This window comes from Equus caballus, chromosome 27 (assembly GCF_041296265.1).
Source record: "Equus caballus isolate H_3958 breed thoroughbred chromosome 27, TB-T2T, whole genome shotgun sequence".
NCBI classification, from domain to species: Eukaryota; Metazoa; Chordata; class Mammalia; order Perissodactyla; family Equidae; genus Equus; species Equus caballus.
The window spans coordinates 22,645,265-22,667,571 of record NC_091710.1 but is presented as its reverse complement, the minus strand read 5'-3'; the positions used below and the strand labels follow the sequence as shown (position 1 = coordinate 22,667,571).

The window sequence follows — 22,307 nt, the reverse complement described above, 5'->3', positions numbered from 1 at the left end:
TATCTTCTACAGAGTAAAAGCTGAATCCATGACAAAGCCTACAGGTGTGCTCAACCTGGCCCCGCCCTCTTCCCACTGCCCTCTCACCCTGGCCTCACTTCCTCCCACTCTCCCTGGCTCTGCTCCAAGCACACTGACCTCCTGGCTCTTCTTCACACACTCCATGCATACTCTTAGCTTCAGGCCTCTACACTTGCTGTTCCCTTCGCCTATGGCACCCTTCCTCTAAACATTGACACAGCTTACTGCCTCACCTCCTTCAGGTCTTTGCACAATGTCACATTAAAAGAAGTGGCTCTTGAATATCCTAGGTTAATTTCAACCCTCCCCTTCTCCTCCTGTACAACTCTGCTTCATTTTCATCCATCATAGGTATTACTTTCTGACACGATCTGTATTATAAATGCCCATTGTTCTGTTGCCGATTTCCCGGTGGAACGTAAGCTACATTAAGGTAAGGCAGGGATTTCTTTTGCTGTTTGGTTTGGGTCTGGTTTACTGTTATATTTCCAATACCTAAAAATGTCCTAGCTAAAAGTAGACCTTTAACAAAAACTGATCGAATAAATGAGTGACTAAATCAATGAATATACAAGAAGAGTCTCCACCTCAATTTCCTAGTGAGGTACCTTCCCCACTCTCTCTCCTTTTGTGCGTTTTCTAGATCTGGCTTGACTAGATGAAGGAAAATGAAGACCAGCCTTTGGAGCACTGGAGACATCCCTGTTCTTAGCGTACTAGAAAGTGGACCAGGTGGAAGGGCCATAAAGAGAAATCTCTGGGGCCCTGTGAAGTTGACATACATCATTTGGTTGAATGTAAGTGCTCTATACATCAGTAGGGACACTGGCTGGCTGAATATTGTGGAAGTTGGGAAGAACAAATTTAAATCCTTCCAATGAAGATATTGATTGCTCTATGTCTGCGTGATGCCAAAATCAATGTTAAACAAAAAAGTCAACTCATTCCTTTTGAATACTATGTACATAAAGCAGCTGATTAACTTTTTCTCCCCACTTTTTTGATAGTATTGTTGTTGATAAATACGGAAGCCTAAGGAGATATTGTCTATTATTATTATTATTAAATTATAATTTTATTCAATGATTATAGATTAGCACTATACACTATACACAGTCTCTGAAAGGTGACAGTTTCCGGCAGTGTCATGTCAGCGTTTTGTAGGTAAACTCCCTTTCCACAATCAGGTTTCCTCGAAATTGACATCCGTGATTGTTAAGCTTTCCCTTAACAGCTCTGGAGTTTTCCTGGATAGGGACGTCCAAAGGGCACTGGTGTGGGCTGCCAAACATCTGGAGTACACTGTAATGACTTCTCTGGAAATTAAAACTCTCCCGCAGTTAGCAGAACGCTTTGTTTTGCTGTTTGGAAAGATTTCAAGAGTTTAGGCTACCTTGTTTGTGTCTTATCTTTGTACTTTCCTGGTTTCAGCTGTTTTTTAAAGAGGGTCCCAAGTCTCTGTAATGTTTTGGCCACAAATGAGGTAAAAAGAAATCCCCACATCCCTGCCGCCTTACCAAACACAGCTTTCCGTCACATTTTGCACAAGAACAGGATATTGGCAATTCAACTGTTAAACTTTTCTGGGATTATTCTTCCTTGAGATCACTCTGATGTCACCAGTGTAATTTGAGCCAGGAGCCTTTGTTCACGCTTTAAATAGCAGTCCCGGAATGAGTTTGCTACAGACTCTGGAGATCCAGAGCTGAATTCCTGAAGATCTCCCATCGATGAAAGCCAAGCCCAGCCGCCAAGCCGTCACCATGTCCACCTCGCTGCGAGTGAGTCCATCCATCCATGGCTATCATTTCGACACAGCCTCGAGGAAGAAAGCCGTGGGCAACATCTTTGAAAATATAGACCAGGAATCCCTACAGAGGCTCTTCAAAAACTCTGGGGACAAGAAAGCAGAGGAGAGAGCAAAGATCATTTTTGCCATAGATCAAGATTTGGAGGAGAAAACACGAGCCCTGATGGCCCTGAAGAAGAGGACGAAAGACAAGCTTTTCCAGTTCCTCAAACTGCGGAAATATTCCATCAAAGTTCACTGAGGCCAAGAGAGTGGATAAGGACGTTATCCAAGAGTGGACATTTAAAGACCAAGTGAGTCTGTGAGACCCAAACACATGCAGCATTTTGTTGCTGCCTTGCGAGCTTCTGTTCCGTCGGGACTCTGGAGGCTGGAAAGGAACAGAAGAAACTAGTTCCCAGGTCTCCAGCTAATTTCATGCCTGTGCTGTTACAGTGGAGAAGAAAATGCTTTCAGCAAGGATTTGAAAGCTCTTCCTGTGGGAAAGGACTGATGCTGGTGTCAGGAGAAGAGTCTGGACAGATGTAATGAGAACTGAAACCGAAGATAACAGACGGCTGGGGAAGATTGTAGCCAGGGTCTTTGTCTGGCCCTGGGACTTAAATTCAACCTGAACTTCTTTTCCTTAATCAAACTCAGTAGAGGGAGGGAGGAGGGAGAGGGGGACACCGAGAGAGAATACTATGCTCCAACTGTTTACGGAACTCTTATTTGAATGTGGCCAAGCTTCAATGTTGTCTATTGGTATAGATTTTTAGAAATAAGTAATTGATTATTTATTTGCATTTATTACAATGCCTGAAAAAGTGCACCACATGAGTGTAAGAACAAATTCAAGAAACTGCAATACTTTCAGCAGCTCAGTAAAACCGTACGCCACCTTCTGGTTTGTAAAGGGTTTTTATACATTTCAAACTGGTTACACAAAATTTGAAATAATGGGGTCCTTTATAAATCTGAAGTACTGTGAAAAAATTTTATAAATTTTTTATCTTCTAACTAATGATAAAATATAACCTAATTAAATTTCTTACAGTTACTGCAGTAAGCATTAGGAAATGAATATGATACACTAAATGGTTTATGAAGATGTTATGGTTTCTATAATTTATTATACATAACAAATGATATGCAACCGTAATAAATTATTATAAACTTAGCTGCTCTTGGTCTGTGATGATTGGTCTCAAAGGAAAAAAATAGGATGGTAAATTCTTCTTATTATAAAATATTATAAACTTTCCTAAGGATTTTACTCTAAGAGTGAAAGGTGCCTTTAGAGTAGCTTTACATAATTGCCAGACTTTTCAAAACAAATTCTTATGTAAAATATCTAGGCAATTTCTCTTTCCCAACTTTGAAATATAAGATATAGACATAGAAATTCATGAATTGACTCATCAACATTATTGTTTCTGTATCCATTGAGGGTGAGTTTTAAAAAAGTATTTTCTCTCCATATTTTTGAAATTTTTCCTCTGTGGCTACAGTAGCTGTGTATATTTGTACATTTATTTTTTCCCAAAACAATATATTTTGGGGTTAGAGTCTGAATTATGATCAAGATTCTGTGGGTTACCAATGTTTATTGAATATAAACCAATATGGGAATAACATGACAGTCTTTTGGCTTATTTCCTCATAAAACTATAATAAAATATTTTTAAGAAGGCGTGCATCAATGCCTGCTGCACTTTCCTAGCAGAAAGAAATAAAAAATTGCCTAGAAATCAAGCATTTCAGAACCTTCTACCAAGATTTCTGAAGCTGCTGATCATAGTAAAACAAAAGAAGTGAGCGATCTAAAATCTTTTGGGAGAGTTAGAAGTCAGGATTTTAAACAGTAAATTTTTAAAAAGAAAATTAAGTGGTCAAATCTGTTTTCAAATATTCATTTACTGAAGATAATATAAAATCACTCCATTAAGAAGGAATTTTTACATCAGAGCATCCACGGAAACCACAAGTGAATGTGCATAATTTTGCAGTATGTGTGTGTGTGTGTGTGCATTTTTCTGGGAGGAGCATTTATAATTTCCATCAAATTTGCAAAGTCATCTATGACACCAAAATAAATTAAGAGCAAAAGAGGCAGAGTTTTGACAGTGGGAGGCTCAGCTGGTGATGGTGTTTTGAGATTATCAAAGTGAAGCTTGTAAAGAGGGCTTCTGCTCCGTGACCCCATTTCTCCATCCTTGCAACCTGAGCTTGCTTAAAGATCTAAAGTCTTCTTTGCAGGTGCTAGGAATGAGCCTCCTACCTCTGATAGGGCCTGTCAGTGACACATTTTCTCTGTCTGGAATCCCCAAAGGACATTGATAAATGGTTTGGGAAGAAAGCAACTTATTTCTCCAGAATAGCTATCATACTTCATGCGTCCAATGAAAATGCTTAACTTATTTTCTATTCAAAGACTTTAAACACATCTTGGACGTTGAACATAGTTCAATGCTTGAATTTATTAAACATACTCAATAGCTATATACTCTGCCTCTATTTTCAATAGAGTACAATGCGTATCTTTTCCGCTTGTCACATTAGCACATATTACCTTAGTTGTCTTGCTAAGAAAACTGATTGCAAGATCATAACACGGGAAGCAAATTAAAAAGCAATTGGGATATGGTCCTCAACAGTGTGGAGAGTAATAACTCCCAATAGACTGTTACACAAACATGCTGTCTTTCCCCTTCATGGAAAACAAAAGTTGCAATCAATGTGATTGCACAAGGATGATTTTTAACTTCATAATGCTCTTATTATTTAATATGAGGTGAAAGTAAACATCATTAGAACAGGTAGGATCAGTTGAGTTCAGAAATCCTTCTCCAGCACAGGGGTGGCCAAATGTATCTCAAGACCTTTCATTGTAATGGGAGAAATACAAACAGCAAAGGTGACATAGCTCATTAATAATATTTGTTTCATTAGGATCATAATAATAACTAACTTTCATTGAGTGTTTCCTATTCATCAGACAATGTTCCAGGTGTTTCTTGTGTATTAAATCATTTAACTAGTACTGTGACATAAGAGCATGTATATGTATGCATGTGCCTATGTATCTATAGCAATGAAACTGAAGCACAGAGAGATGAAGCAAATTGCCCAATAACACCCAGCTGATGAAGCCAGGAATCAACTCCAGAAAGGCTTGCTCCAAAACCTTCATTCCTACCCGCTAGGTTAGACAGCTTCTCTGCGAGAAACTAAACTTCTCTTTTTCCTTTAAAATAACAATTACTAACATGCTAGTAAGTCAAAAAGACAGGAAGCCATGTCCTCTGAGAAATCACTTTTATCTGATCTGTGCCTGTTTGTCTATTGATTTTGCACTGGTACGACATGAGGAAAGCTTCTAAGTTTCATCATTTTAATTGTATCAAAGTTTTCTCAGATGTGGACTCTCAAGTCTGCAGTTAAAGTAACACCTGGCTTAACACCTTGGAAGAAAAGACCACATCTAAGGTCTCTGCCAAGTTGTCAGTTAAGGCTTTCGGACTTGGTTTGCTCATTGCGGGAAATCAGAAACTATGGATTCATTATTCTATTCCCTCAGCCCAGTTCGTTGCCCTGACCCACATTAAAAGAAGGTTTGTAGTTGTAGGAGTCTCCAACAGATGGGATTTGCTGAGAAAGGGCCCAGGCTGGATGACTGCTGATATTTTTTCCCATTGTCAGAGAGTAGTCAGAAGAGGCAACTCATGTTCCCTTGGAAAGCCCTCCTAATAAACAAATGATTAAGCCATGGTCTAGGAATTGCGTGGCCTTTCAGAGGACCTCATCTACCCTTCCAAACTTCACATAAGGGTTCCCTGGAATGGTGTATACCTCAGTTAACTCCCTTTCTCACTCCTGAGGAGTTGTAGAGTGCAAGCTATTCATTCACGTAACGTAAATACAGTAAGCACCGTTATGTGTGGGCCAGCTTGGCCAGAATGGATCCCTATTCTCCTTGTCAGAGGAGCCAGAAAGTATTTTAAAATGAACAGAATTCAGTGACATGTATGATTAGAGTTTAAACAAGACGATATGGGAGCACAGGTCTGTGTGTGTGTGCGTGTTTGGAGAGTACCAGGAGGATTGGAGGAAGTCTAACCCAACCTGGAGAGATCCTAGAATATTCCACAAAGAAGTTTCAAAGTAGAGTCAGGAGAGTGGAGAGGAAAAATTTCACTCCAGTGTTTGGTTGTAGCATTTGCAAAGGCAAAGAGGTAAGAAAGAATGTCACTTGTTTGAGAATCTCCAAGCAGTTCAATACGGCTCAGGGCCTAAGCATTCGGGGGCAATAATTAGAAAGGCAAGCAGTTCTTAAATGGAGAGGTTGTGTATTAGTCTTACTCTGAACGTAAAAGAGAATTATTAAGGACTTCAAATAGAGGAGGAACATTTACTTCTCAACTACTATGTATCAGGCTCTAGGAAAAGATATGATTAATATCTTGAAAAGTAAGGCACTGTCTCACACCTGGACACACGGTTAGATTCTATAGGGATTTCTCGTGGAACTCCATTGCCCCACAATTGGTCTCCTGAGGTGAAAAGTCAAACAGGAACTTTGCAACTTAGTAATAAATGAGTAACCACATGGAAGCTGAAGACGAAACACAGGTTAGAGATGACGTTTCAAGAAAAGTGTTGGGAGGCCAGATTGGGGGAACTACAAACTAATATATTCCCTCATTAAATTTTTAAGAAATTGTGACTATGCTTGAAACTTATGAGTCACTATTTAACAAAAATTATAATTAAATGACTACTAAGCTCTCTCTTCATTTAAATAACTGTTCTGCAAAGTTTCCAGATACTTTAAGCGGTTATCACAGACACACACAAATGTGTTTTATTTTAATGTATGTACATATTGACAGTGGATTTGGTTCAGTTACGTATTGGCAAAACTAACTTTCCGAATTTTGAGAATAAATATCCTGTCCCAATAAGGTTTAACAGTGGTTTAAAAAAAGAAGACAAGTAGTCGGAAGAGTTTTGTTGTAGCCACTTTCTTCCACCCTCCCCTTTATACACACACACACACACACACACACAACACACATACACTAAAGACATTGTCCTACAAGGGGCACAGCAGTTTGTTTTCCTGAACCTTCATTTCTTCATCTGTGGGCAGAAGCATAGTGTTGAGCGAATACCACCAGACTGAGTCTGAAGTTCTGGGTTTTTCCCAACTCTGCCTTAAGCGAATTCCTCTTTTATCTCTGGATTGCATCTGTAAGGAAGAAGAAAAACAGATCTGACTGGACAATGTCTTCGACCTTTTCTGGATCTCATATTCTACATAAATGGGAAATAATAACTGTACCACTTACATAACAGAATTTCTTTCTGGATCAATAGGATCAGTTGGTATTCCATTTTAAGAATTTCTCTTAAATAAAACAAAAGCCTAATTAAAAAGTTGGGTCACTGGAGGCTGGCCCAGCAGTATACTGGTTAAGTTTATGCTCTCCACTTTGGCAGCCTAGGGTTCAGGAGTTCAGATCCTGGGCATGGACCTGCACACCACTCATAAAGCCACACTGTGGTGGCATCCCACATACAAAACAGAGGAAGATTGGCACAGATGTTACCTCAGGATGAATCTTCCTCAAGCAAAAAAAGGAAGATTGGCAATAGATGTTAGCTGAGGATCAATCTTGTCGCACACACAAAAAAGTTTGGCCATTAATAATCGTTGGTGAAGGCAGAATGTGAGGGAAATAACTTTCTGTATATCCATCTATGTTTTTTAACAGCCTGCCTTTTTTCTGGTTGGTGAGTGCCCATGCCAGGGCCAGCTGTTAATATTATGACTATTTCTTCCACATCTAAGCAATGGCAGAGTCACTGAGACAATCTCCACTATGGGTGAGAATCACAGTCACCTGTGGAGTTTTAAAAATATAGATTCCTCGTCCCAACCTCTCTGGGCATTGGGCCCAGTAGTGCGTATTTTTGCAAAGCTCCGCAGTTAACTGTGAAGGACACTGGGTGAGGGAGCCATTCCCTATGTGACAGTTACATCTTCTTTTGGTGGTACTTCTTAATATAAGACTAAAAAGGATTTGATTTGATGGCATTAGCTAGAGTTTTTCTTACCATATTAATTGTCATTAATTAAAATCATACCCTAGGAGCTGACCACGTTGCCTAGTGGTTAAATTCAGCACACTCAGGTTCAGCATCCCGGGTTCGGTTCCTGGGCACAGACCTATGCCACTCGTCGGTGGCCACGCTATGGTGGTGACCCACGTACAACACAGAGGAAGACTGGCACAGATGTGAGCTCAGGGAAAAACTGCATCAGCCAAAAGAACAATATCATACCCCCAAAATGACATATTTTGAGGAGAGTATAATTTCTCTTGAATTTTAATAACTGCAGTGTGTATAGATTCTGTCACTTTTCTGGAATTTCTTTTCCTTGAGTTTCAGTCTGATATTTGTCTTCTTTGATACGTATATGTTTTACCATGAGAAAAGCTTCTGTTTCCCACCACTACCTTTTCTCCTTGCTCCTGCAATTTGTCATGTTTCTCATCTGTGTCCAGGTTTGATTATCTGAAAGACGTTGGAGAATCCTGCTGATGCCAGAGTCATAGGAGCCACGATACCTGAGGCGCTATTTATAAGAGCATCTGCGCCGCCAGAGACGGCAGAACACATCCAGCTGGGCGATTGGTTTCCAAATCTCCTGTTATCAGAATCTCCTGGGGGACGTTTTAAAATCCAAGCTCCTGGATTTACTGAGTCAGAATTTCCGGGGCTGGTCACCTGCTATCTCTGTTCTGAAACCATTCCCTAGGTGATTTTGCTGCAAAGTCAGATTGAGAAACACTGACCTAGATTGAAGTCATCCCCTGTGCTCAGTGTGGTGACGTGGCCCATTGTCATTCATCCGTGTCTCTGCAGGCACATTGCAGACCTCTATACACTTTTGAGTAAACAAACTGTGAACCCAAGGTATAACTAGTATCTCATCCTGAAATATGTTGTTCCTGTTATCTCTCATTCAATCATTGCCATTATTTTGATTTTGCTCATAAATTCCATCTGTTCCAAAAAATCTTACCTCATCACCATTAGCTAAACTCCCATGAGGCATGTAGTTTTAGCAATTAAAATACATTTTTCAAATGGATGGAAGGCCTTTCTCCCGGCTAAATATACTTACCACTTGCCTGCTCTCCTGGAGAAATCATTTCCTAGTCCAGACAAGCTCTTCTTTTAAAGTTAGGCTTTTAAAAGGGAAAGTTTGGCCCTAATCACTAACAATCACTTACACAAATTAGTGAATTAGCACCTAAGAAAACGCTTTCTTCCTAACAGCAAGTCCCCTCCACTGAGATAACCTGATTTTAATGATAAGGGGAGAGTGGGCAGAAGAGGAAAATTGAAACTGAGGATAAGGGGGCACCTGAAATTGATGAAGGAGGAAACATTTGCAGGTGGCACGGCCCTGAGGAAAAACATCTGCTCCCCGATTTCTCCAAGCACTGGCCTTGGCTGATAGGTAGCTAGACAGTTGGATGTGCCCTGCAGTAGACAGTGGAAAGAAACAGAGCAGTGTGCAGGGTGTGCAAAGAACTGGATTCTAATCCTGCCTCATCCATTTACTAATTATGTGTAAATTTTGAGTAAATTATTTCATCTCTCTCAGCCTTACTTTATCAGCTGTAAAATAAGAACGATGATACCTCCCATATTACTTTGCTAGGACAACCATAACCAAACACCATAGACTGAGGGGCTTAAACAGCAGAAATTTACTTCCTTACAGTTCTGGAGGCTGGAGTTCAAGCTCAAGGTGTGGGCAGCACTGGTTTCTTCCGAGGCTTCTCTCCTGCCTCGTGGATGGCCATCTTCCCTCTGTGTCCTCACATGGTCTTCCCTCTCTGTGTCTTAATCTCTTCTTCTTATAAGGACACCAGTCATCGTGGATTAGGACCCATCCTAATGACCTTATTTTCACTCGGTTACCTCTTTGAAGGCTCTATCTTCAAATACAGTCACATTCTGAGGTCCTTGGGGTTAGTACATCAAAATATGAATGCAGAGGGGGCACAGTTCAGCTCACAACACCTGCATACTTATTTCTCTTGATTGTTACAAGCGTGAGGTAAGGTAATGTGTGTGAAAATAGCCAGAATTTAAGTGCCTTGGGGACAGGGATGGTGCTTTGCTCATGGTTGAACATTACAAAGCTCTGGCACAGAGCCTAACATGGGGTGGGTACTTAGCAAGTGTTGAGTATGAACATACCCACTTCACGTAAGCAAAGGTATTTGTTTGACGTACCAACTTACTAATCTCTGAAATCAACATGCCACCATCCGTATCCTTTTTGTCTCCTCAGCATCTCAAAGGAGGGCTCAGTCAACAGCAACCCATTAGTGCTGAATAACTGAAGCCTGGCGTGGGCCATTGCTCACGTGGAAGGCATCGGGGGCAGAAGGCGTTCTGCCAGGGTGCGTCTCTGCCACTAAGCACCCTGTTTGCGTTTCATCTCGCATGAATGGCTTCAAAATGTTCTGTGGAAGTGAACATGTTCTCTGGACATCTATGAACTGAGTTTGCTGGCAGTGTCTACTTTTGTTGTTCTTGACATGATGTTTGTATCTCTGGTTATGGATCTAAGACTGAAAAGTATTGTTTTCTCCTATTGTCCTTCCAGCTTCAGAGTCATAATATAACCAGTCACTGCCGCAACTCTGGCATTTCATTCGGGTGAGTGGGAAGAAGGAAAAGGACAATACTGGCAAAGTTTAAAAGCTTCAAGTGGTATACAAGCTAAAATAAGACTGTGTTGATCACAAAAGTAATTCTATATATCTTACCTTATATAGCAAGAATGTCAGGGTGAATGGAACAGGTTTAGAGAGTTCCATAATCTGTGCTTGAGAAGTGTGGGAACATTTGTCATATAAAGCCTTGCAACACGTTTTTAGCAACCAAATGCCATTGGCTATTATCTCATTTCAATTGGAAAAAAAAACCCAACCTAAATGTATATCAAACCAACAATTAAGGTCATATTAAAATGACATCGAACAATCATTTAATGAAATAAATTGACTAAAATAAGTCAGCCAAGCAAGAGTGGGATAATATGTAGGCAAATTGACAATCTGAGTGTCTGGTTTTTAACTTAAGATTGACCATGGTCACATGGAGGAGGCATGAACTAGCATTATCCTTCTATTCCACATGCATTTGGATGTTAACGACATCTACACCTTCACCATTCTTATGGGATCAGAAGATCATGTGAGTCTTCCATGATTACATAGCCCGGCACATGGATTCTCCATCATCATTGAAAGATGTTAAAACTGGGATCCTGTATCCCATTGATTAGATTTCACATCTATTTCAGTGAATCTTTATTCTTTTCTAGTTTTTTCTTATTTTGAATCTGATAGAGGAAACTGATTAGTTTTTCTCTTTCAACTTTAAAAGCCAAATGTTGCCGTCAGGTTTGTAAAAGTTCTAGACAAATGAGACAGAGCTGGTTGCTTGGGCAAGACAAGGACATGCTGGATGCATTACTGCCTAAAATTCTGTTCCTCAACTAAGAAAGACTGGGAATTCAAGATTGTGGGCTCTAAGGTTGAGAAACTTAGAAAGACTTGCTCACCTTCACAAAATCACAGTCTGCAATATAAACAAGGACCACTAATTTATTCATTTATGGAGAAATTTACCTGCCAAGCAGGAGGACAAATTATAAGTGAAAGCAAAGGGGGAGGCAGTGGCTTGAGGATAATTTTACCCTGGCTTACTTAGGTAAGGTTTGAAGAACTAGTCCCACGGCAGACACCTCTTCCTGACAGACCACAGCAACCTTTAGCTTTTGCTGCGTAACAAACGGTGAGGAATCAGAATTGGCCACCCCAAAATGTGTCTCTTTGGCTTGATCATTTTTAAAGACAAGAGACTCTGAAGGAAACTCTGACCTTCCCCCTAACTGCCTAAAGGAATTTAAGATAGAAGGCCTGTCCCAGAAAGGAGCTCTCACCATAACTATAGTATAATATAAACTAAGTGAGATAGGGAGGAACCCAACCAGGGCTTTTTAATCAAAGTCCTCTTCATCTCTGATTGTCTTTGCAAGGCATAGTCAACATTTGCTTTTCCATCTCCATGTCAATTGCCTGCCTCCCCTTTGAAGTCTCAAACCACTACCCTCAACATCCTTCTTTGTCTTTGGCTGAAGATGGTATTTAAGGTGGTGGCTTTGGCCATTTCAGCGAGTTACTCAGTTTTCCTGTGTTTCTCCCATGTACATGTGTTATTACACTTTGTTTGATTTTCTCTTATTATTCTGTCTCATGTCAGTTTAATTCTTAGGCCAGCCAGAAGCACCAAGAGGATAGAGGAACGGTTCTTCCTCCCCTGCAAAACCTTCCCAAAATTTAGTGACTTAAAATGACAACTACTCCATTTGGCTCATGATTCTCTGGGGCAGTTTGGGGATTCTTCTGGTCTGGGCCAACTCAGCTGTCCTCTGTTGGGTTCTCTCATACATCTGTGGTCATCTGGCAGGTCACCTGAGGGCTACATGATGTAGGATGGCCTCACTCACATGCCTGGTGATTGGCAGGCTGTTGATCAGGGCATCTTGATTATTCCCTACTATTTTTTATAATCTACCATATTCGCACTTAGAGGCTCTGATTATGAAAGAGCTAGATAACTATTTGTCAAATTCCACCATTCTTTCTGTCTCCCATATTTGTACACACCACGCTCACCATCTACCTTCTTTGTAACGTTATCCTTTCCAGAACAGGGGTGTGTATCAGAAACTACACTTTACCTTATTAATGATAGTCCTACTCCAGGACTGCTTCTCTGAGATCACACCCGGACTAGTTCACAAAACTCAGCCACTCATTTGGAAATACTCTTTTAGTTCTCCCATGGCTGGTTAATTTGGTTCACAAAACTCAGATATTCATTTAGAAATACTTTTTCACTGACTTTCATGGTTAGCTAACTTCCTCCATAAGGTGTGAATTTTACCAATGTGAGACTCAGAGACTGTTCATTGCTGTTTTTCTGTAATTCCTTGAAGGTCTGGAATAAGCAGAAACTTCACTGTTCTCTCCTTTACCAATCACGGGGCCAAAGTGGTTGATGGGTATAAGCAGAATTCAGAAAAATCATAACTGCCCTAGCCACACTCTTTCATTCCTCATGAAATATAGGAGTACATATCACCAAACATCTGAGCTAGTTCCTCTCGTTAAAAACCACACTGTTTGGAAAGAGTATAAAATTAACTGCTAAAAATGCCTGTCCTGTTCTCTGGGATAGTGGACGCTGAGAGATGTTAGCCTGAGGGAGACAGACCGACTCAGGGAAAAGAATTAATGGAAGCACATGGCTCCCACGGGCAGGAAATGCTTTGATAGCCCTTTTCCTCTTTTTGTCTACCGGGAGAGCCTGACAATGGACTCCACCTTGGAGCAGCTGCTCTCTCCCGGTGTGATGACCACAGCACATTTTCCTTGTCAGACTTGGAGTCTGCACCAGGAGTGCTCAGGAAGGGACACGCATGATGTTGGGGATCTGCCCTTGAGCCTCTGAGCTGCGCGATGGGTGGAGACCCTCATCCCTCAGACACACGTTGAATCCCTTTGGCACACGTTTCAGGAAGGCCATCTGCTTCTGTGGTTCCTCTGTCCTTTTGTTAGGACCCACCTGAATTTATAAAGAAATTACCAGAAGAACACTAAGCCTAAGGCAGTGCTCTTTTAAACCCTGTTGCTCAGTGCCATGGTCACCCTACCTGGACCTCTGTCACCGTCCACTTGAGGATTGTTGCTGTTGATGGAGTTCAGGGCCTTTGCCTCTTGCCCTTCAATGTGTCATTTACATTAAAGCTAGATTTAGCTTCCTAAAATGCCAGTCCACACACACAACTTCCCCAGTCAAAGCTTTCAAAGCCTACCCACTGCCTCCAGTATCTAGTCCAACTTCCTCAGCCTGGCATACAAAACACTTTACGATTCGGTCTCTCTTAACATCATACCCATAACGTGGACTCAATCAAAAAACATTTATGTAGCATCCATTATGGGCCAGATTAATTCCTACCAGCAAAGTGCTCTAAAGCATGCCCCTCACTCCCCTTTGACACACTGTCTTCATGGAATGCCCTCACCCTTACTGCTGCTTATATAGGTGCTACTCGTCCTTGTCCTGGATCAGAACTCATGTCTTAGGAAGCTTTTTGAGGCTTTAACTCATACCAGGCACAGCTAGACATTGTCTTCACCACCCATGAGTAGTGGCATGTTCTGCCTTTAATCGTCAGTGACCTCTTTATAAGTCAGTGGAAGTGGAAGTCTTATTTTCTATTGAGAAGGTGCTTAAACTGCAGTTTGTTGCTGATGATGTAATCAATAATCCCATGTTTTGTTCAGAGCAGAGAAACGGACTTAGGGACTGGGGATGCTAAGAGCCAGTGGAAGGGAAAAATGCTCAGGCACAAGAAAGGGAAGGTAGAAATGCCTGGCATTCAGTAAATAATTATTGAATAAATGAACAAATAGATAAATGATTGACGACTTTGTCTAGCTACAATATTGAGCTATAAGTAACTTAGGAATAAGCTATGGCTTCACTCTTAATGATTGCATAGCTACGACTTAGTTCAGTTCAATGATTTCTTGGTTCAGGAGATGCAAAGATGAATAGGTTCTGTTTTAAAATATTAGTGGTTGGGTTGAGGGAGGGAGGAGGGGAGGAGGGCAGACACATAAACAAATTATTATAACATAGGGCAGCAAGCACAGCAACAAAAAAATACACAGGATCACACGATAGCAGTAACTCAGAAGAGAAAGCCGTTAATTCTGCCTGGGGAAGTATTGATTGGCTGGAATTTGTTCATGCCCCAGTTTGATTGAAGATTACTGACTTCACTACAACCTTTTCTCACTCTCTGACCAGCCAGTCTGCCATCCATACCCTGCTCTGTGCTCCAATCACATTGCCCCAGGTTGCTGTCTTCCTACAGGCCCACACTCTGCTCCTGTGTTCTAGCCCAGTGCTTCTCAAACTTTGATATGCATACAAACCACCTGGGAATCTCGTTAAAATGCAGGACACTGCAGGGGTCTCAGCATGGCCTGAGACTGTGCATTACCAACAAGCTCCCAGATAATAATGCCAATGCTTCTGGTCTGCTAAGCCAGCATAGAACAGCAAGAGTACTGTTGCCTCCCTGGAACACCCTTTCCCCAACTTATTCAAATCTGCATCATCTTTTATGGCCTAAGTCAATTGTCTGCCCTATGAAGGTAGTTCCTAAGCTTCCGGCTTGCTCATCAGTGCTTTCTTTTCTGCACTCCCTGGTGGTATTTCCCTCCAAGTCTTTTCCTCCAATTTTCCCTAATTGTTAGCTTCTTGAGGAAAGGACTTGATCTAATTGCTCCAAACTCCAGAATCGTGTCTGTTACAGAATTGAGCCTTAATAAATAGTTGCACAGTTGAATTGGAGTTGAACTTGAAATATGATTGCATATGCAATAAATGTGTGTATGTCTGTGTGTATCCCCTATTCGATGTAAGCAGACCAGATCAGTTTAGTACTGTGTCTCCAGAAATTATAATAAAACATGGATTATAGTTATAAGGTTGGGGATAGTCACCTGCAATATAAACATAATGACAGTAAGACTTTTTTTTTAATTGAGGTCATAATAGTTTACAACATTGTGAAATTTCAGTTGTACATTATTATTTGTCTGTCACCATATAAGTGCTTACCTTTATCTTTTGTGCCCACCCCCAGTCCCCTTCCCCCTGGTAACCACTGAACTGTTCTCTTTGTCTGTGTGTTTGTTTATCTTCCACAAATGAGTGAGATCACATGATGTTTGCCTTTCTCTGTCTGGCTTATTTCACTTAATGTAATACCCTCAAGGTCCATCCATGTCGTTGCAAATAGGACGATTTTGTCCTTTTTTATGGCTGAGTAGTATACCATTGTGTGTGTGTATATATCTTCTTTACCAACTCATCAGTCGATGGGCACTTAGGTTGCTTCCATGTCTTGGTTGTTGTGAATAACGCTGCAATGAACATAAGGGTGCATAGGTCTCTTTGAATTGCTGATTTCAAGTTCTTTGGATAAATACATAGTAATGGGATAGCTATTTTTGATTTTTTGAGGAATCTCCATACTATTTTTCACAGTGGTTGCACCAGCTTGCATTCCCACCAGCAGTGTATAAGGGTTCCCTTTTCTCCACACCCTCTACAACATTTGTTATTTTTTGTCTTGGGGATTATAGCCATTTTATTGGGTGTTAGGTGGTATCTTAGTGTAGTTTTGATTTGCATTTCCCTGATGATTAGTGATGTTGAGCATCTTTTCATGTGCCTATTGACCATCTATATATCTTCTTTGGAGAAATGTCTGTTCATATCCTCTGCTCACTTTTTGATCAGATTATTTTTTTGTTGTTCAGTTGTGTGAGTTCTTTATATATTATGGAGGTTAACCCCTTGGGCAAGACATTTTCTTTCTTGTAGGACACCGAGTCCACAAAGCCCAGGCTTCTGCCTTGCACATAGTAAAAAATCAATAAATATTTGTTGAGTGCTAAATGAACAGAGACAGAAGGTACTGAATTTCAGCTCTGTGAATAATCACAATGTTAACCCCTAGAAAATCAAGTAATTAAAGCCATATTAAGATCTTCATTTCTCTGGCCTAAAGTAAAAACAAACAAACAAACAATATTCCAGGCATTTCCATTCAAGAAAAGAAGGGCCAAAATAATCTGAAAATCTTCCCCCATAGTGAATACACATTAAATATATTTTTTCTCTGAATGTATCTTCAGATATAGCAAGAAAACAAAATCTAAGACATTTTTCCATGTGAATTCTCTTTTCCCCTAAAATATCAGATTGTTTTAGATCAACAAAAGGCTTTGTTTTTTTTCCATTAAATATCAAAAAAGTCACTTAATTGCAAACATAAAAGCTTTTTGCTTGCCTCGCCCTTCAATTTTGCTGATGAGGAAGATTTTGCAGCCTTACTTGGTACCAAAATAGCTCTGTTTTGCTGACCATTATCATCTTCACAGGGCGGAGCAATGATAATGAACTTAGAACACAGGAAGTTTACCATTCCACAGGATTAAAATAGAATTTCTTATTACAAAGATACCTCTCCCACAAAGAAAGCAAGTAGAATTTCTATTTTCTTGAATTTCTTGACATTACTATGCTGTATTAGTATATTAAGATATTCATACAATTCACACTTGAGAAACATTGCTTCCCTGTATATTTTTACTTGAATTATTCCTTGAAAATAACTCAAAAGTTTCCATTGCCTATTAATCATTTTGGTCACTAAGGCTTAGCTGAAGCCACTGTTATAAATAATAAGCTTTTAGGACTCCACGTTTTTCTCTAAAGAATTCAGTGGTAAAATTATTTTTAAACGGTGATTTCAGATAGGAGATGAGCCAGGAATAACATTTGCTGAGTGCCTACTGTAAAATTGGCTCAGTAGAAATGGAATCTTATTCCATCCTCAGAATAATCCTTGTAGGTATCTATTGTCATTCCCATTTTACAAATGAGGAAACTTGGGACCACAGAGGAGCAACTTGCCCAAGGTCTCACCTAGCAAGCATGGGAAGCAAACATCGACTTGTCTTCGTGACTCCAAAGCACACATACTTTCCTCTGCACCAAAATGCCTTTAGAAAGCTACTATCTAGTTTATTAAAATGTTATGTCTCTGGGTAAAAAGTGCAACATGCAAGGATGTCTGCATCTTGGATAATACAACTTTACTTTTTTCATCCTTCAATAAATATTTACTGGATTTCTACTATGTAATTGGCTTTGTGCTAAGTGCTAAAAATAGAGATAGAACATAGTGGTGTCAGGAGAGAGAGACAATCCAAAGACAAATGCAATTCGAAATTGCCAACATTCAACCACTTTTGAGTTACAAAAATGTCAATTTCATAAGATATATACTAAAGCCTGTCATCCATTAAAAAGAATTGCACACTTTATTCCAACTATTCTAACTTAATATTTTAGAAAGGAAAACATTTCCATGTTATTTCTCAACATTTTGATTATATTGGATATGTAAATAAACTGTTTCTTTTGGTTAAATGGAAGCCTATATCCCCCTGAGAACATGGCACTCAGAGCAGAACAGGACTCTGCATGAGCCCACACTCTGAATTTCCATCCTGGCTCTGTCACTCACTAGTTCTGTGACATTGGACAAGTCATTTAACCTCTCGGCTTCACTTTCCTTATTTAAATAATAGAGAGACTTTCACCTGTTTCGGAGGCTCGTTCTCCAATAAATGAGTGAATGAGCACTTGTTCAACAATTTCCACCCTTCCTGCTCCCAATCCCTTGTCCTGATTTAAATTTGAAGACATTGGAACAGAAACAACCAACTTCTCAAGTTCCAAATACTTCAATTTTCTTCTTTTACTATTATTAAAATTTCTTCTAAACTTTTTTTGTAATATTACCATTGCTCTAGGGGGGAGAAAAAGGCAGTTTGATACCATGCAAAATATTTTTCAAAGATCCTTTCTTTGGCACTGTTGGAGTCAGTCTCAAACTGACTCACCCATTGCCAGTCCCAGGGCTTCCCTGAGAAATGCACTGGGATCGTGGAGGTCCTCTCTGCAATGCAGGACTGACATCACAGAGCCACACCAAGCTGCTCATGGCTGAGATCCCTCCCAAGTAAGTCTGATACTGCACTCAAGGCGTCTCCGAAGCTAGCAGGAAATGATTCAAAACCAGGGCTAGCCAGAACAAGTGTGGCCGTTTCCTGTGTGCATAAGATGATAAAGGGCTTGCATCATGGACCTTCCCTGAATAGCCTCTCCGTGATTCAACAGGTTCCAGATATTGTGAGATAACGGATATCTTTTGCGTGGTGTGCTTTTGTAGTCTCCATCTGAGGACAAGCGGTACCCAGGAGTATAAATACTCCACTTTCCTACACCTCCCCCTTAATGTTTAAATGAGATGAAGCAAACTCAGTTTAACTAATATACATGCAGTTCTTACATATTAGTACATATGTAGTCAGATACTGTCTTAGGCTATGGGTATAAAGCTGGGTTTGTAGGAACAAACATTAGTCACAAATATAAAGAAACATGTCATTTCAGAATGTGGTAATGGGTCTGAAGTACAGGGTGCTATGACAGAGAATATCAAGGGAGATCTAAATTACATCGGTCCTTAGTGAGAAAGATATTTGTTAAGTGAGATCAAAATGATGTCTCAGGCAAGTGAAGAGTGGGAGGAAGAGGCAGAAGGGCTTGGGTGTGCAAAGAGCCTGGGTGTGTGCAGGGTCTGGATGTGCAAAGGCCCTGAGACAAGAGAGGTGACTTGGTCGCTTAGAGGAGTAGAGAGCAAGCCCGGTGCCTTAGGTCACGCTCATGCTGTTTGGATTTTATTCTTATAGCAAACAAAAGTCAGTGTTTCAAAGAGAAGGATGGCAAAATGGATCCATATTTTAAAAATCTCACTGTGGTTGCTGAGTGGAAAGTAGGTAAGATAAGGGGCAAGAGCAGACGTGGAGAGAATAAGAGAAAATGCTGGCAATGAGCATAAAGGGAAGCCTTAATCAATCATGTGGAAGAAGTGGCTAGAAGGGCAGAATGGGAAAAGAATATGTCAAAGAGAGAGTAGCTGTGCAAAGACCTTGGGATATAGCAAAAAAGGTCAGCAGGGCATGAAGCCAGAGAGGTGGCCTCAGCAATGACTTGTGGCAGTTAGAGGATAGGAGTGGTGGGGAGGTGACATGCAGACTGATGGTGAGCCTCATACTTTCTTGTAAGCTCTAGAACAGATACCCTCATTGTCTTCCTTACACCCAATGCCACACTGATCAAATAGAAGCAAATCTGGCTCATGGTGCAGCTCTGACTCCCACCCAAAAATTCACCATCCAATTCGCTGTGGCCCTGACCCCCATCAGCCGCCATGTACCCTATGGTCAAGCAGTAACACTTGGACGTTCAATGCCCAAAAGTATACCCTTTGACAGTTGGGTCTTCGGAGGGAGCAACCATATGTGAATAGCAGGGACTCTTCATTGTTCTCTACAGATCAATGAATATGCCTCCTTGGTCACTCATGGAAAGAGCTGATCTTACTGAGGAACACTTGGCCCTTTGAATGTGATTTGTAAGACAGAGATGACTCTATTCGTCAAAGGTCTCCCTATGACCAAATTTGGCCTCTGAGAACCGGTCAGAAACATTTCATATGAGTCATGCCTGTTTGCCTCATTTTCTGTCATTAGTTGTTATGGAAACCACACAACACAGCTTAAGGGTTCAGAATTCCTGCAGTTAGCCTCAAACTTACCGGTGGTTTACACAGCAAACAAGTTTGCTTACTTTGTTAATCTTTAGCTACTTCCTGCCCTGTTCAAATGGGAAGCTGAAGAACTCAATAGTGCCTAGAGCCCATGCTGCTCTTTTCTCTTGAATCAAAATAATAGACAGGCCCTGTGTGCTGCCCTGAGGATGGTACGGATCTTTAGAAGAGTTCCCAGCTACTTCCTGGGTTATCTGATCATTAGATCAAAGCTGCTCCCTTGCTAACACAGAAACTGCGCATGTGAAAGGAATTAAAGAATTCTTCACACTGTCTTTTTTTGGGTTCCTCCCAATCTCTTGGCAAAATCTCCAGTCAAATCTTACTAGCCATCGGGTTTACTTTGGGAAGTATGCACGTCAGAGAGACGCTTGACAGATTTTTGCTACTTAGACTTCTTTGATGATATCTACGCATCTCTGAAACTCAGACACAAGAAGGATTTATGTTCATAGTGCCTCCTGATTATTCAAAGACCCATGGTATGCTTTGTGGCTTCTTCAGCAAGGAATTTTAATCAGACAGATCTGGATTCATAAAATAGTGATATTAACATCTATACCACAGTTGTTATAAAGAGTAAGCAAGTTAAATGGGCAAATTACTTAGAATAGTTTCTTACCCGTAGTAGGTAATCGATGTGAATTACCTTTCCTTTTCCATTAGACTAGCTGCTTTGTGGCCATTTTGCTGCTTACTAGCACTTCAGTTCCACGTGGACAGGACAAATAGTGAACTAAGAGAACGCAGAATAATGAAAAAGAAAGATCCAACAGTTAGGAGAGCCTGAATGCCATTACAGTGGCCAGCTAACTTTAGCTATACGATTTAACTCAGGCAAGAAACTTAGCTTCTGTGAACTGTGACCATAAACTGAAGGTTGGAGTAAACAATCCTGAAGCCAGGCATTTTGAGCAACATGTATGACTACTAGCCCCAATGAATTTATGTTTACCTTTAAAAAATTGCACAAAAGAAAGAGAAAAGGTGAAGAAGAGATGAACATGGAGGACCGTGACAGATAAATTTGGTGGAGTGGACAAGTCAAATTATAATTCAATTTTCCCGTCATCTATAGCCCATGCATGCTGATGAGTCACAGTGACGATAATAAATTCAGTTTGACTGACTTATGCCCTCTCACCTTGTGGGAACTCGGTCTCTTTCGACGTCACACGTTTCTGTGAACCTGCCGTGTTTCACCTGTGCTCCCTGTAGTCTCTCACGTCCATCGTTTCATATTTCTCGCTAATGTTGGCCACCTGTGAGGTCACATAGGGGAGGTCATTCCTCCCTTATAGTGGCATTCTGTGTGAGAACACTTGTGTCCACATTCTTGGGCGAGGCAGCGGGCAGGGGCGGGTGTTTCCTCCTGGTGTTTCAAACGCAGCCACTGCAGGTGAAAGCTGAAACAGTGTTGCTGAGTTCCAGCAGGCCTTGTTGGGGCCAGGCCCATGCTGCACTCTGCATAGTTAGGGGAAGAACAGCCTCTACCTTATCCCTTTTAACAATGTAGCACTTGGACATCCAGGTGAACTCTTGGGCCCTGTGGCCTGTGGTTTCTCAAGAAAAGCGCTGTTTATTGCTTCTGTCTACAGACCTCTCTTGTAGAGCTCAATACCAGTCCATGGGGCCAGAAGGGGGACAAATACTATCTTCGACCCACCTGTTCTGGTTCTTCCTCTCTTCTAGACCCAAATGTTCAGGAAAATTAATCCTTGAGGGTCTTGCCCATCATTTAGCAACCATGTTCAGATAGGTCAGGATATCAACTTGACTTCAAGCTAGGACCTTCCACTAAGGAAAGATAGAACTTATTTAGGTGAAAAGGAAATTCTAGCTGATGAACAGTAAGAAAATATCATAATGGGTTTGAGAACTTAGGACTGAAATCCTGAAAGATAATAAGAAATAGGGCCAGATTAGCAGAGATACCAACTGCTAGGCCGGGGAGTTTATAATAAATCTGATGCGCTATGTATGGAGTCATTGTAGAAATGAAGACAGAAATAGTTGAAACTCAAGTCAATTTCTACATTCTATTTTCTTAAAGTTTAATGACTTAGA

At 40.7% G+C, this 22,307-nt stretch overlaps 1 protein-coding gene and 1 long non-coding RNA gene across 2 annotated transcripts; one reads left to right on the top strand and one right to left on the bottom strand.

Moving 5' to 3' along the window:
• Window positions 1–1,690: 1,690 nt before the first annotated feature.
• TCIM (transcriptional and immune response regulator) lies at window positions 1,691–2,211 on the top strand. The gene has a single exon (XM_005606288.4). It carries the CDS (start codon window positions 1,752–1,754, stop codon window positions 2,070–2,072), a length of 321 nt encoding a protein of 106 aa, XP_005606345.1. The 5' UTR covers window positions 1,691–1,751; the 3' UTR covers window positions 2,073–2,211.
• Window positions 2,212–4,261: 2,050 nt separating this feature from the next.
• LOC106782662 (uncharacterized) lies at window positions 4,262–21,582 on the bottom strand. The gene is made up of 4 exons (XR_002804325.2): window positions 21,385–21,582; window positions 20,863–20,976; window positions 9,610–9,855; window positions 4,262–7,061 (listed from the first exon to the last, which is right to left on the bottom strand). It is a non-coding gene; the product is annotated as an uncharacterized lncRNA (long non-coding RNA).
• Between the last annotated feature and the right edge of the window lie 725 nt (window positions 21,583–22,307).